Source organism: Penaeus vannamei, chromosome 27, assembly GCF_042767895.1.
Source record: "Penaeus vannamei isolate JL-2024 chromosome 27, ASM4276789v1, whole genome shotgun sequence".
NCBI classification, from domain to species: Eukaryota; Metazoa; Arthropoda; class Malacostraca; order Decapoda; family Penaeidae; genus Penaeus; species Penaeus vannamei.
Window position 1 is genome coordinate 27,305,766 of NC_091575.1, and position 13,403 is coordinate 27,319,168.

At 37.7% G+C, this 13,403-nt stretch overlaps 4 protein-coding genes across 4 annotated transcripts; 2 read left to right on the top strand and 2 right to left on the bottom strand.

The window, feature by feature from the left end:
- Positions 1 to 732: 732 nt before the first annotated feature.
- LOC113824735 (crustacyanin-A2 subunit) lies at positions 733 to 1,591 on the bottom strand. Its single transcript, XM_027377495.2, has 3 exons — positions 1,432 to 1,591; positions 1,115 to 1,328; positions 733 to 1,007 (listed from the first exon to the last, which is right to left on the bottom strand). Exons 1-3 carry the CDS (start codon positions 1,552 to 1,554, stop codon positions 775 to 777), a joined length of 570 nt encoding a protein of 189 aa, XP_027233296.2. The 5' UTR covers positions 1,555 to 1,591; the 3' UTR covers positions 733 to 774.
- Positions 1,592 to 1,802: 211 nt separating this feature from the next.
- Positions 1,803 to 3,206, top strand: LOC113824729 (crustacyanin-A1 subunit). The gene is made up of 4 exons (XM_027377493.2): positions 1,803 to 1,978; positions 2,408 to 2,492; positions 2,597 to 2,719; positions 2,891 to 3,206. Exons 1-4 carry the CDS (start codon positions 1,841 to 1,843, stop codon positions 3,139 to 3,141), a joined length of 597 nt encoding a protein of 198 aa, XP_027233294.2. The 5' UTR covers positions 1,803 to 1,840; the 3' UTR covers positions 3,142 to 3,206.
- A 1,343-nt stretch (positions 3,207 to 4,549) lies between these two features.
- Positions 4,550 to 5,399, bottom strand: LOC113824719 (crustacyanin-A2 subunit). The gene is made up of 3 exons (XM_027377482.2): positions 5,240 to 5,399; positions 4,920 to 5,136; positions 4,550 to 4,824 (listed from the first exon to the last, which is right to left on the bottom strand). The coding sequence occupies exons 1-3, from the start codon at positions 5,360 to 5,362 to the stop codon at positions 4,592 to 4,594; spliced, it is 573 nt and encodes a 190-aa protein (XP_027233283.2). The 5' UTR covers positions 5,363 to 5,399; the 3' UTR covers positions 4,550 to 4,591.
- A 188-nt stretch (positions 5,400 to 5,587) lies between these two features.
- Positions 5,588 to 6,893, top strand: LOC113824715 (crustacyanin-A1 subunit). The gene is made up of 4 exons (XM_027377479.2): positions 5,588 to 5,762; positions 5,990 to 6,074; positions 6,197 to 6,319; positions 6,430 to 6,893. Exons 1-4 carry the CDS (start codon positions 5,625 to 5,627, stop codon positions 6,678 to 6,680), a joined length of 597 nt encoding a protein of 198 aa, XP_027233280.2. The 5' UTR covers positions 5,588 to 5,624; the 3' UTR covers positions 6,681 to 6,893.
- Positions 6,894 to 13,403: the final 6,510 nt, after the last annotated feature.

Consider the following 13,403-nt stretch of genomic DNA (forward strand, 5'->3'; position numbering starts at 1 on the left):
GGGGGAATTACACCATTTTTAATTTTCATTTCTTCTGCGTGTCCGTGTGCGCGATACCTGTCTTATTTATTTACCTGTTTGTCTTTCCATTCACCTGTCTGTTTATCCTTCTGAATATCTACCTGTCAGCCTCTGTTTATATATGAACAAATAAGAAAGTACATGCCTCGGCACTTAAAAGCGAAAATCAATATGAAAAAATATACATGTACAACATAGCTAAAATATATCCTGTAACAAGTAGGTCTCTAAGAAAGTTGAAGCTACATCTGTCGACCATCAACATTTCTTTTAAATGACAAATACATATCTAACATAAATAGTTCCAGTATTATGGCTCTTAATGAGTCAACTAAGAAACAAATATTCGGGTGTACAGAGTAGGTGATAGCGGTGAGAGAGCAGTTTTATGATTATGAAGTCATGGGCCTGTAGTTCGCTGCGTCCATTTGTAGCAGGACTCACAAATGTGTCTGTATGTATGCGTTAAAAGTGGACACACAAGTGCATATTAATTCATGCATTTACACTCATAGATTGAACATGCATTCTCTACGCCAATTTTCATATTTTCAAAACTCGAGTAGATGTCATTCGGAAATTGTGAAATGAAAAGAATATCTAAGATCTTGATAGTTCATTGCCTGGTGTAACTAGAGAGCAGGGGCTTTTCAATTGTCATACATCGTATGGAAAGGTTTGTTTCCTTTTGAAGGAAAATTATACTCCAAGTCACAGCTTTACTTTATTATTGTGGAGATCTTAAGTACAGGTCTATGCCCTGTAAACACATTCGGATGTATGAGAAACTGCACTGAAAAGGGAGAAGTCGACGCCGTTCCTGCGGAACACGGAGGCGCATCTGCTAATCGCCGAAGCGGAATTCTGAGGAGTTCGGGAGAAGACGAAGCCGAACTCGGACTTGTAGTTGTCTGTGCCAATGCAGGAATACACGCAGGAGTAGCTGTCGTAGTCAGTCTCGATCACTTCATAGGGAGCGGCGAAAGCTGTTGGAGAGAAGGGGGAAATGTGTAGTTGGTCAGTATGTCTATTTTCTACAGTATTTAGAAAGGTACAGTTTTGATATACGCAAGAAAGAATGTTTTACACGTACCAGAAGGGAAATCAACGAGCATGTGAGCAGGTGGGAAGTCCTTTGTGGGATAGATCTTGCCCTGCAGTCTGATGTACTCGTTGTTAGGGCTGAATCCAGCTGTGGTTACCCTAAAGCCGTTGACAGAGTCATAGTCATAGTCGGAGTGGATGCAGCGAGTGTATGGCTGGTAGGGGATGTCGATGATCTGGACCTGATACCAGCGACCAGCATACTGTTGGGGAGCAGATGTTACTAAGACACTTGACACAGGCGTGTTGTGATCGACTTGCAAGTGAAGATACCATTAATAAGCAATACATTATAAGGCAACTCACTCTGTGAAGGTCGAAGTTGTTTTGATTTGCCACTTTGGCACAAGTTCCAGGAGCTACGAAGTCTGGAATGCTGTCAGCTGCGACAAGAGCCACGAGGGCAGCAGTTAGGAGTGCCTTCAACATGTTGTCTTGTCGTGTGTGGCTCCTGATGGTGAGTCTTGCTCCTTATATCCCATCTCACAGGTGCAGCATCGAATTTCACGAATGTCATGTTATTTTTTAATTTTTTTAAAATGTTATATCTGTTTTATATAGCGATATTTATTAAGATATTGGAGCTTATGACTAATCTAATTTCCTATATCTTTGACATGAATGACATTTTGGAACGTGACTTTCCTCTACGGGATACACCTTGTATATAAAGGCGCTTGAGAAGCTCTCACGTCACTCAGACTGCAGGATCATCATGAGGACTTCGCTGCTGTGCCTCGCTCTCGTTGCAGTGGTCGCTGCCGACAGGATCCCTGGCTTTGTCGTGCCGGGAAAATGTCCTGCGGTCGACGAGAGAATGCTCTACTCTCAACAGAAGCCGAACTTTCAAAGGGCAAGTTGATTTATATGTAAAAATTATGTAAGGTAATTTGTGTTTATACATACATTCACAGACACATATATTATATATAATTAGATAGACATGTTTTGTGTGCGCATGTAGGTATAATATATGTATGTTAGTGTGTGCACATGTGTGAGCTAATGTATAATCCCACTTGTATCTATATGTATATATATATTTATATATATATACAAATAAATATGTATGTATATATACAATTAACTATACATGTAATATGTATACAAATGAATATGTATATAATATTTACGTTCGTATGAATAATATGTACATATGTGTATATTTACACACATTATATATATATATATATATATATATATATATTGATAGTTATTGAGGTAAATGTATATTCATATTCAATTTGCAATAATTCTTAATTCCAAATTTCTTAAATTACAGTATGCTGGCACATGGTACGAAATTGCACTCACAAACAACCCCTATCAACTGATTAAGCAGTGTGTCCGCAACGAATATACTTATGGTAAGTTTCTATTTGATTCTATTTTAAATTTTTGTTTGAGTTTTCTTTCGGGATACAAACTTCTCTTGGAAAATTTTATATATATAGATAAAATATATTCACAGATGGAATCAAGTTCAACGTCAGGACCACTGGTACTGATGCTAATGGAAACGCAATCACACGTAAGGGTCAGGTTCTGCCGAATCCTTTCGGAGAGCCTCACCTTTCCGTGGACTACGAAGAATGTAAGTATGCACAAGGAAATTTGATAAATAAAGATGAAATAAATATGTATAAGTTATCGAAACAAGGAAATATATATGATTAACTGTACAATTTCCTTGTTTCCAGCCTGGAATGTTATCCAAACAAGGAAATCTATGATATGATTAACGGTACAATTTCCCTGTTTCCAGCCTGGATGGCTCCCTACGTGATTCTGGACACTGACTACGAGAACTTCTCGTGCATCTATAGCTGCGCCGGCCACAACTTCGGCTACTACGCCGACTTCGCCTTCATCTTCTCCCGCTCGCCAACTCTCGCTGACAGATACTACAGGCGTTGTGAAGCCGCCTTCATGAACATCGGCGTTGATCCCTCTCGCTTCAGCAAGACAGCTCAGGGTGCTTCCTGCTCCTACAACACCAACTACAGGTCTTGGTAGAAACATCAGTAAAGTACATACACTGCACGTTGATGCCTGTCGTGAAATAAAAATTGTGCAACTCGTATTCTCTCTTTATTCAATCACATCCACAATAGTAATGAAGGGCAATGTCAACCCTGACCAAATCTGGATTTGTGAACATTATTTCTGTCTGCCTGAGGGAATAAAGGAAGGTTCAATATATAAGATACACCCCAATTGCCATTCAGTAAGAAAAACATATAAAACGCCGATTGGATACTTACTCTAGCGCATCTTGATCGTGGGCTGGTGATAATCATGATGAAGCTACAAATAAGTTATTTTGACATGAATCGACTTACCTAGAATAGCGTCAAGATACCAGCAACCTTGGCTGCTCACCACCTCAAATCCCATGACCCTGAGTAACTTATATGCAATACACATATACATGTCTATGTATATGTATATATTATGTAGATAATATATATGTATATATATATATACGCAAATACATAATTATATGAACATGTCTTCACACACACATATATATTATGTAATATATGCATAAGTATGCGTTGGAGTGCGTTTGTGTTATTTGGAATAAAATTGACACAGGTCTTATTGAGTTCGACATGTATTTGTTCCGTTACCACTAGTTGTGTTTCATTTTATATGTACACAGATAAAATGGAAGAGAGAAAAGGAGAGGGAGGGAAAGTTAAAGAGAAAAGGACGAATGAAATGAAACGACAGAAACAAAAAAATATTATTCAGGAATCTCGGAAAGTCGAATAATTTTCGCAGAAAAACATTGAGACATGCATCGAGAGGGGGAATTACACCATATTTGATATTCATATCAGCGTGTCCGTGTGCGCGATATTAAATCTTATCTGTTAACCTGTTTTCTCTCCATTTACCTCGGTGTTTATGCATAATAGTGATAAAGCTAAGATATATCCTGTACTAGGGAGGCCTCTAAAAAGCTAAGGCCGCAGTTACCATCAACATTTCTTTTAAATGACAAATATATATCTGACAAAAATAGTTCCCAGTACTATGGCTGTTAATGAGTCAACTAAGAAACAGAAATTCGGGTGTATAGAGTAGGTGAGAACGGTGGGAGAGCAATTATATGAGTCATGGGTCTGTAGTTCACTGCGCCCATTTGCAGCAGGACTCACGTATGTATGCATTAAAAGTGGACACACAAGTGCATATTAATTCATGCATTTACACTCATAGATTGAACATGCATTCTCTACGTCAATTTTCATATTCCCAAAACTCAAGTAGATGTCATTCAGAAATTGTGAAATGAAAAGAATATCTAAGATCCTGATAGTTCATTGCCTGGTGTAACCAGAGAGTAGGGGCTTTTCAATTGTCATACGTCGTATGGAAAGGTTTGTTTTCTTTTGAAGGAAAATTATACTCTAAGTGACAGCTTTACTTTATTATTGTGGAGACCTGAAGTACAGGTCTATGCCCTGTAAACACATTCGGATGTATGAGGAACTGCACTGAAAAGGGAGAAGTCGACGCCGTTCCTGCGGAACACGGAGGCGCACCTGCTAATCGCCGAAGCGGAATTCTGAGGAGTACGGGAGAAGACGAAGCCGAACTCGGACTTGTAGTTGTCTGTGCCAATGCAGGAATACACGCAGGAGTAGCTGTCGTAGTCAGTCTCGATCACTTCATAGGGAGCGGCGAAAGCTGTTGGAGAGAAGGGGGAAATGTGTAGTTGGTCAGTATGATTATTTTCTAAAGTACAGTTTTGATATAGACAGGAAAGAGTGTTTTACACGTACCAGAAGGGAAATCAACGAGCATGTGAGCAGGTGGGAAGTCCTTTGTGGGGTAGATCTTGCCCTGCAGTCTGATGTACTCGTTGTTAGGGCTGAATCCAGCTGTGGTTACCCTAAAGCCATTGACAGAGTCAGAGTAGTCGTAGTCGGAGTGGATGCAGCGAGTGTATGGCTGGTAGGGGATGTCAATGATCTGGACCTGATACCAGCGACCAGCATACTGTTGGGGAGCAGATTTTACTAAGACACTTGACACAGTAGTGTTGTGATTAATTTGCAAGTGAAGATACCATTAATAAGCAATACATAATAAGGTAACTTACTCTGTGAAGGTCGAAGTTATCTTGATTTGCCACTCTGGCACAACTTCCAGGAGCTACGAAGTCTGGAATGCTGTCGGCTGCGACAAGAGCCACGAGGGCAGCAGTTAGGAGTGCCTTCAACATGGTGTCTTGTTATGTGTGACTCCTGGTGGTTGCGTCCTGCTCTTTATATCCCATGTCACAGGTAAAACAGTGAAAAAGGCGGAGCATCGACTTACGAAAATCATCGTTTGGATTTTTCTTTTATAAATAGCTATATTTATTAAAATATTCAAGCTTACAACTAATCTTAATTCCTCTATCATCGTGACTTTCCTCAACGGGATGCACCCAGTATATAAAGACACCTGAAAAGCTCTCACGCCACTCAGACTGCAGGATCATCATGAGGACTTCGCTGCTGTGCCTCGCTCTCGTTGCAGTGGTTGCTGCCGACAGGATCCCTGGCTTTGTCGTGCCGGGAAAATGTCCTGCGGTCGACGAGAGAATGCTCTACTCTCAACAGAAGCCGAACTATCAAAGGGCAAGTTAATTTGCATATAACAATCTAAATTTGAATACATAAATGCACGTGCATGTGCGCAGTGCACACACATACACACATATATGTGCATCTGTGTATATGTAGATATTTCATATACAGACATATACATGCATGGGTATTTATTCATTATAATGCATACATACATCCATAATGTGACTGCATGTTCACATTGCAAGTTTCTACAGTCGCTATTTCTGAAATTACAGTATGCAGGCACATGGTACGAAATTGCCCTTACAAACAACCCCTACCAACTGATTAAGCAATGTGTCCGCAACGAATATACCTTTGGTAAGTTTTCGGTTATAGACCTTTTACGAAGTGGTATATAACCTGTGTATTTACTATTTTCACCTAGCAGAAAAACGAGTATCTAAATCCACATACATAAACATATATATATTTATATACAGATGGAATCAAGTTCAACGTCAGGACCACTGGTACTGATGCTACTGGAAACACAATCACACGTAATGGTCAGGTTCTGCCAAATCCTTTCGGAGAACCTCACCTTTCCGTGGACTACGAAGAATGTAAGTATTCACAAGAAAATGTTTTACTTAATTAGACATGGATTGGATATGAATAGGTAAATCATACAAGGAAATATATTTGATTAACAGTACAATTTCCCTGTTTCCAGCCTGGATGGCTCCCTACGTGATTCTGGACACTGACTACGAGAACTTCTCGTGCATCTATAGCTGCGCCGGCCACAACTTCGGCTACTACGCCGACTTCGCCTTCATCTTCTCCCGCTCGCCAACTCTCGCTGACAGATATTACAGGCGTTGTGAAGCCGCCTTCATGAACATCGGCGTTGATCCCTCTCGCTTCAGCAAGACAGCTCAGGGTGCTTCCTGCTCCTACAACACCAACTACAGGTCTTGGTAGAAAATCAGTAACATTCATATTCTATATATGGATAGCTGTCATGGAAAAAAGGCTCCGCTACCCGTATTCCCTTTGTACTAGATAGTCAAATTATGTAAAGCTGATGAAAAAAAGAAGAAAAAAAGACACGCATGTATTTGGGACTGGAATGTCCAGTTAAGAACATCACCAAACAGTAATCATGTCATCCTCACTAATAAACATCTGACAGGAGCTTTCTTTTCGTTAAACCTAGATCCGTAGATGCATGCATAATATATATATATATATATATATATATATATATATATATATATATATATATATATATATATATATCCCTATGTGGCTGTATGCACGTACTGCACTGTTCATACAAAAACAATATAGCGGGCCCTTCGACATCCAGGATACCACAATTTCAGGAGAAGAATCAATCCCCCATTTTTGGTTACTGTCTTAAACATCTGCCTATCTGTCTACACACATACCTATTGATCTATCAATGTATGTGTATGTACGACCAAATTAAAAGTAAAAGTGAATACAGCAACATTTACATGCAAAAGACAATAAAAACAAATAAGTAAATAGATAAAAATGAAGCTTAAATACATCATGTAATATAAATGCTTAGAAGAAAGCTGATACCACACTAATCAACCATCATCAGCTTTGTGAACACGCTTCTCTTAAAACATACATGTACGTGTAAATGTTTAACAAAAACATATCCACGACTGTGGCTGTTCATTAAAGAAAGACAAAAAAAAAAAAAAAAAAAAAAAAAAAAATACACACTGACATGTATATCAATCAATCAGATCCTGCGGCACCCAGGGAGATGCATAGGGCCTCCTGCGCTAACTCCTCCAAATCGTCCCAATATTCCTCTCCAGTGTGTGTATGTATGTGTATGTGTGTTTGTATATATGTGTGTGTATGTGTATACATACAAAAATATATGTTTACATGTCCACACGTATGTGTATATTTATATATATACACACACGCACATATATATACATGTGTGTGTGTGTGTGTGTTTCTGTGTGTGTGCATGAATAGTCTAAATTTCAACATTTGACAGAAGGGGTAATAGATGTTAGCTGTGTTTTTTGCCTTCATTAAGAATTATTTAATAAATGTGAAAAATATACACCGTGTAATGGTTAAGCTGCATGCGAGTATTCGTGATGGTTTTATTTCTTCCTAAGATGCTGTAAGATTTCTAAAGCGTTCTTACACAGTCGAGGTAGAGATACAGACACACAGTAGTGCATGTCCGTGCAAGAATGTGTTTTTGTGCATGAAGCCTGTATGTAATGTGTAGGAGAGGCTGTGCATTAAATCTAAACCTCTTCACTATCCCCAACCCTTCTCCACCATTTCTTCACGCTTTTTTTTTTTTTTTTTTTTTTTTTTTTAACAGCTTCGGTCTAGAAGGGTACATATCCGCTGCCCTATACTTTTTCCCTGTGCGGTCGATGTTGTGCCTCGTGACTGTATTTGGACACCAGGCAAGTAAAGTTGGTAACGTGGGTGTTCGGTAAATAAGTCCGGGAAGTATGCCCCATATTAGGTGCCTGAGCATCAGGTAAGGGAAAATATCAAGTTAGTAAAGCAAGTTAACGCTCGGTAAGTAAACTGAGTACTATGCAAGCTGATGCAAAGTAAGGTAAATGAAGCAAGCGAGTGCCAGGTAAGTAAAGCAAATAAGTGCCGGGTAAGTAGAGCAAATAAGTGCCGGGTAAGTAGAGCAAGTTAGTGTCGGGTAAGTAGAGCAAGTTAGTGTCGGGTAAGTAGAGCAAGGTATTGTCGGGTAAGCAGAGCAAGTTAGTGTCGGGTAAGTAGAGCAAGTTAATGTCGGGTAAGTAGAGCAAGTTAGTGTCGGGTAAGTAGAGCAAGTTAATGTCGGGTAAGTAGAGCAAGTTAGTGTCGTGTAAGTAAGACAAATGAGTGCCGGGTAAGTAAAGCAAGTTAATGCCGGGTAAGTAAAGTGCTAGGTAAATTAGATAATGTGTGTGCCAGGTAATGTAAGTATGGTGAGTACCAGGTGAGTCAAGTGAGATGCCAGATAAGTAAGGTGAACGCCACGTAAGGCGATTACAACATAAGTAAGATGAGCATCAGGTAAATAAGGTGAGTGCCAGGTAAGTAAGATAAGCGCCAGATAAATCAGCCGATTATCTGGAAAGGTGATTTCAAGTAAATTAAGTGCCAGATAAGTATAGTGAGTGTCACATAAGGTGAGTACCACATAAGTCAAGCGAGTAAGGTTAGTTCAGGTAAATCAAGTGAATGCCAGGTAAGTGAATGCAACGTAAGTAGGGTGAGTGTCGGGTAGGACAAGTGAGTACTAATAAGTAAGTACCAGATACGTCAAACGAGTGCCAAGTAAGTGAATGCCCTGTAAGTAAGTAAGCGCCAGGCATAGATCGGTTCGCATTATGTGAGTCCTGAAGCCTTGAGGAAAAATATGATAGTCCACTTTACTAGGAGTTCGACAGTATTTAGATTAAGGATATACAATGAAACCATGTCTTTAAGGAAAAACGTATTACAAGTTTGTAAATTAAGCTCTAATAGATAGCTGAATATTCTCTTTTTTTCTCCCTCTGTCTGAATCATGTAGAAAAAATCGCATTACGTTGGACCGCGAATGTAAAAAGGTCGAGAACTACAGATCTTTCATACAAATACGTTAGGCAAACACACACATACACACACACACACACACACACACACACACACACACATATATATATATATATATGTATATGTATATGTGTATATATACACATTACACCATATGCACATACATATATATATATGTGTGTGTGTGTGCGTGTGCATGTGTGTGTGTGTACATAACATGTGTGTGTGTATAACGTGTGTGTTTGTATATCTGTGCGTGTGTCTATTTGTGAGCACAAAGATACATATATATACACAATAGCATATACTACATTATAAAACGCCCTGCATCACTGCACTGGAGGACACATGTCTTTCCCAGTTCATGTTAAAGAGGGAGAACGTCAGAAGTATATATGCACACACACATACATTTATGTATGTGTATACATATCTATCTATTTCTCTCTCTCTCTCTCTCTCTCTCTCTCTCTCTCTCTCTCTCTATATATATATATATATATATATATATATATATATATATATATATATAATGTTTGTGTGCGTGATTGCATGTGGTCTTATAGTTATGCATGCTAGTGTGTGTTTAAGTGCGTGTGATTTGGTACATCTGTACCTATATGATTAACCTGATAATCTTTAGCAAAGTTGCGCCTACACGCCTCAAATATTATGACTTTTACTTCGCAACGCTTGTGATGACGCTTCTTTCAGACCACGATTTAAATGCAAAGAGGATCAACAAACATATACTGTTATTCAGCTTCCTATTAATTGTTATTAGTTTTAAAAGACCGGATATGTATATCTGAAATCTCACAAGTCCAATATCTTTACACCTACACTTGAAGATATAGACGCTCTCCTCCGTGAATAAACCCACTAGTATATGGGCGAGCACCATATCCTAAGCCAGTTGATAGTGGTTAAACGACACTCCCTCTAAGCATACCCAGGGACAACAGGGACAACGGTTCGGAAAATACTTCAAGACATTCGTATCAAGGAAAGTGTGACACAATTTGTAATTCAAAGAAATTTTATACACAAGAGAATTACGCGATGAGAAGAGAGAGAGAGAGAAAAAAAACTTAGGAGCGGTAACCCCAGACAAGGCCTGAGAGCACTATTGTGGCCTTATTAGCATGAAAGAAACGTGATCATAAACAGTGACTTATGTTTAGGACGTGTGATTATCCGGATGAAATATGCTGAGACATCATGCATTTAATTACGCACGCTTAAGCCCATACATTTCGTGCTTCATTCAGCGTTGTCTGACCAGTTAGGAATTGATAATGTCTATAGCATATATAATGTTGGTAGGAATGGTAATGATAACGGTAAGGATAATGATAGTGATGATATTAATAAGAATCACAACAACCACAATAGATACAATAATGATGTTGGTAATAATAGTAATAACCGAAATAATAGTAGTAATAATTAAAAATAATAATATGATAACACGTGATGATAAATCATTTCAAAATTGAAATTGTCATAAATGTTCTAAAACCATCGTACCGTAGTTTCTATCCTTCCTTTTGTTTTCAAAATGTATTCATAGTGTTGGTAAAGTTATCCTCCTAATGTGTGAATTGTATTTTCCCATTTTTTTCGTAATAGAATCTACCTGCAGATAAATTAATGAGGGAAAAAAACGTTTCTTCTGAGTTTCCTTCGCTAAAAGAAGGAAAAAGGTGAAACATATTCAGAAACTGATGCTAATTCCCTAAGCACTACTGTATTCAGCGTGAGCCTGCATTTTCACAGAGCTATTAAGTACCTCCCAAGCTAGTCTAGACTGTTGCGTAATATTATTTCAGAAAAATAAGGCCTCGTCATGATAGGGTAAAAAAAAAAAAAAAAAAAAAAAAAAAAAAAAAAAACAGTAATATCGAGAACACGTCATAATATGTCCTACTGATTATCTGGAGGGTATCGCCTGCATATATACACGTACGTAAGTATATATAGATATATACATACATACATACATATATATATATATATATATATATATATATATATATATATATATATATATATATGTGTGTGTGTGTGTGTGTGTGTGTGTGTGTGTGTGTGTGTGTGTGTGTGTGTGCGTGTGTGTGTCTGTGTGTGTCTATTTAGACATGCGCATTCATATCCGTTAGTTACTAAGTGTATATGTAATGATTAATATTATTATTAATTCATATGTTAATATGTAATAAGAGTAATAAGTAATTTTTCGGAATGATTCCAAACAGATACACGCTTTGGCGCTGTACTTAGATACCTGATTTAAACTTAGTATGAGTTAATTTTAGGTATACATGAATTCACGTCAATCAGAGCGGGTTTTAGGGGTAAGTTTGCACCAAAATCATGATGCTTTAAGCCGCGTTTCATTTTGGCAGTCTGACTGTCGATGTATGATTAGTTATATGCATGCACATATATTAATTTAAATAAATATATATATATATATATATATATATATATATATATATATATATATATATATATATATATATATATATATATTTATGTGTGTGTGTGTGTGCGTGTGTGAGTGTGTATGCGCGCACAGACATACTCGTATAATATATATATATATATATAAATATATATATATATATATATATATATATATATATATATATATATATATATATATATATATATATATATATATATATATATATATATATATATATATATATAATACACACACACACATATATATATACAGTACATACACACAAATGTTTATATATATTCAGGGAATGGTGTTTAATAAAAGGTGCGTGGAACGATAAAAGATGAAATGTAATGTAGGAGACTTTATTCAGTGATATACGGTATGTATCCATATAAAATCAATATACTGAAATTTTACCAAGACCTATGGCTGCTGTATGGGCAGTTTGAAGCCTGGGTTGTCTTGCTAAAACGAGAGGGGTCAACACCGATGTTCATGAAGACGGCTTCACAACGCCTGTTGTATCTGTCAGCGAGGGTTGGCGAGCGGAAGAAGATGAAAGCGAAGCCGAAGTTGTGGGCGGCGCAGCTTATCTATTACTAATTTATAGCAAGGATAAGGATCAGTCCGATATGCGAAGCTGAGCCTTGCCCGGGCTATGGGGGAGTCCGGCCTGTGCCGACTAATGTCGACTCGATCAACGTGTGTCAGCTAGTGCTGACGCGACAGAGCTTAGTCCTTACCCACCGTGGTGCCCAGCCACAACAGTAAACCTGGTCGGGGCGCGAACAGCCGACCCCTCGGATGAGAAGCCGACACATTACCACTGTACTAGCCTGGAGGCTAATCTATAGCATCTGCATTTGTAAATATATTTACGGGCAGTAGCGTCCTAGTGCCTAAGTAACACTCATTCCCCAACAGTATGCTGGTCGCTGGTATCAGGTCCAGATCATCGACATCCCCTACCAACCATACACTCGCTGCATCCACTCCGACTACGACTACTCTGACTCTGATTACGGCTTTATGGTCTTGACATATACAGTCATCTATGTTCCTTTATAATTATGCCACAGGTAACCTCTATAAATAAGATATAGCTAGTACTTGCAACAAGCATTAATTTCCTCCCAAGAAATGCGTGATGCTCGTACACACGCACGAAGACCTTATATTGTAGCCGTCCAGGAATAGATGCCTCAGAGATTATCATGGTAATATATTTGTTAAGCACCCAATCACATGGGCACACAGATACAACGAATGCATAGCAAGTATGGTGCACAACTCCTTGTAGTTATACAATGTACTACCCCTGATACAATGAAGCGGCGTTAAAAGATTTTTTAAGGAATGTATGTCCATTTACATATACATTCATATGTATACTTTATATATGCACATACATTTTTATCTATCCGCCCACATATACATATATATATACACACATGTGTGTGAATGTATATATATATATATATATATATATATATATATATATATATATATATATATATATATATATATATACATGTATATTTATATATATTATATTCATGTTTATGTATATATATATATATATATATATATATATATATATATATATATATATA

What these genes read in the sequence shown, in the direction of transcription:
- LOC113824735 (XM_027377495.2), bottom strand. Translation starts at nt 1,554, where the DNA reads ATGTTGAAGGCACTCCTAACTGCTGCCCTCGTGGCTCTTGTCGCAGCT. An exon ending in ACAACTTCGACCTTCACAGA is followed by an intron (nt 1,329 to 1,431) that starts GTGAGTTGCCTT and finishes GCTCCCCAACAG; the next exon opens with TATGCTGGTCGCTGGTATCA. An exon ending in GCTCGTTGATTTCCCTTCTG is followed by an intron (nt 1,008 to 1,114) that starts GTACGTGTAAAA and finishes TCTCTCCAACAG; the next exon opens with CTTTCGCCGCTCCCTATGAA.
- LOC113824729 (XM_027377493.2), top strand. Translation starts at nt 1,841, where the DNA reads ATGAGGACTTCGCTGCTGTGCCTCGCTCTCGTTGCAGTGGTCGCTGCC. An exon ending in CCGCAACGAATATACTTATG is followed by an intron (nt 2,493 to 2,596) that starts GTAAGTTTCTAT and finishes ATATATTCACAG; the next exon opens with ATGGAATCAAGTTCAACGTC. An exon ending in TTCCGTGGACTACGAAGAAT is followed by an intron (nt 2,720 to 2,890) that starts GTAAGTATGCAC and finishes CCCTGTTTCCAG; the next exon opens with CCTGGATGGCTCCCTACGTG.
- LOC113824719 (XM_027377482.2), bottom strand. Translation starts at nt 5,362, where the DNA reads ATGTTGAAGGCACTCCTAACTGCTGCCCTCGTGGCTCTTGTCGCAGCC. An exon ending in ATAACTTCGACCTTCACAGA is followed by an intron (nt 5,137 to 5,239) that starts GTAAGTTACCTT and finishes GCTCCCCAACAG; the next exon opens with TATGCTGGTCGCTGGTATCA. An exon ending in GCTCGTTGATTTCCCTTCTG is followed by an intron (nt 4,825 to 4,919) that starts GTACGTGTAAAA and finishes TCTCTCCAACAG; the next exon opens with CTTTCGCCGCTCCCTATGAA.
- LOC113824715 (XM_027377479.2), top strand. Translation starts at nt 5,625, where the DNA reads ATGAGGACTTCGCTGCTGTGCCTCGCTCTCGTTGCAGTGGTTGCTGCC. An exon ending in AGAAGCCGAACTATCAAAGG is followed by an intron (nt 5,763 to 5,989) that starts GCAAGTTAATTT and finishes CTGAAATTACAG; the next exon opens with TATGCAGGCACATGGTACGA. An exon ending in CCGCAACGAATATACCTTTG is followed by an intron (nt 6,075 to 6,196) that starts GTAAGTTTTCGG and finishes ATTTATATACAG; the next exon opens with ATGGAATCAAGTTCAACGTC.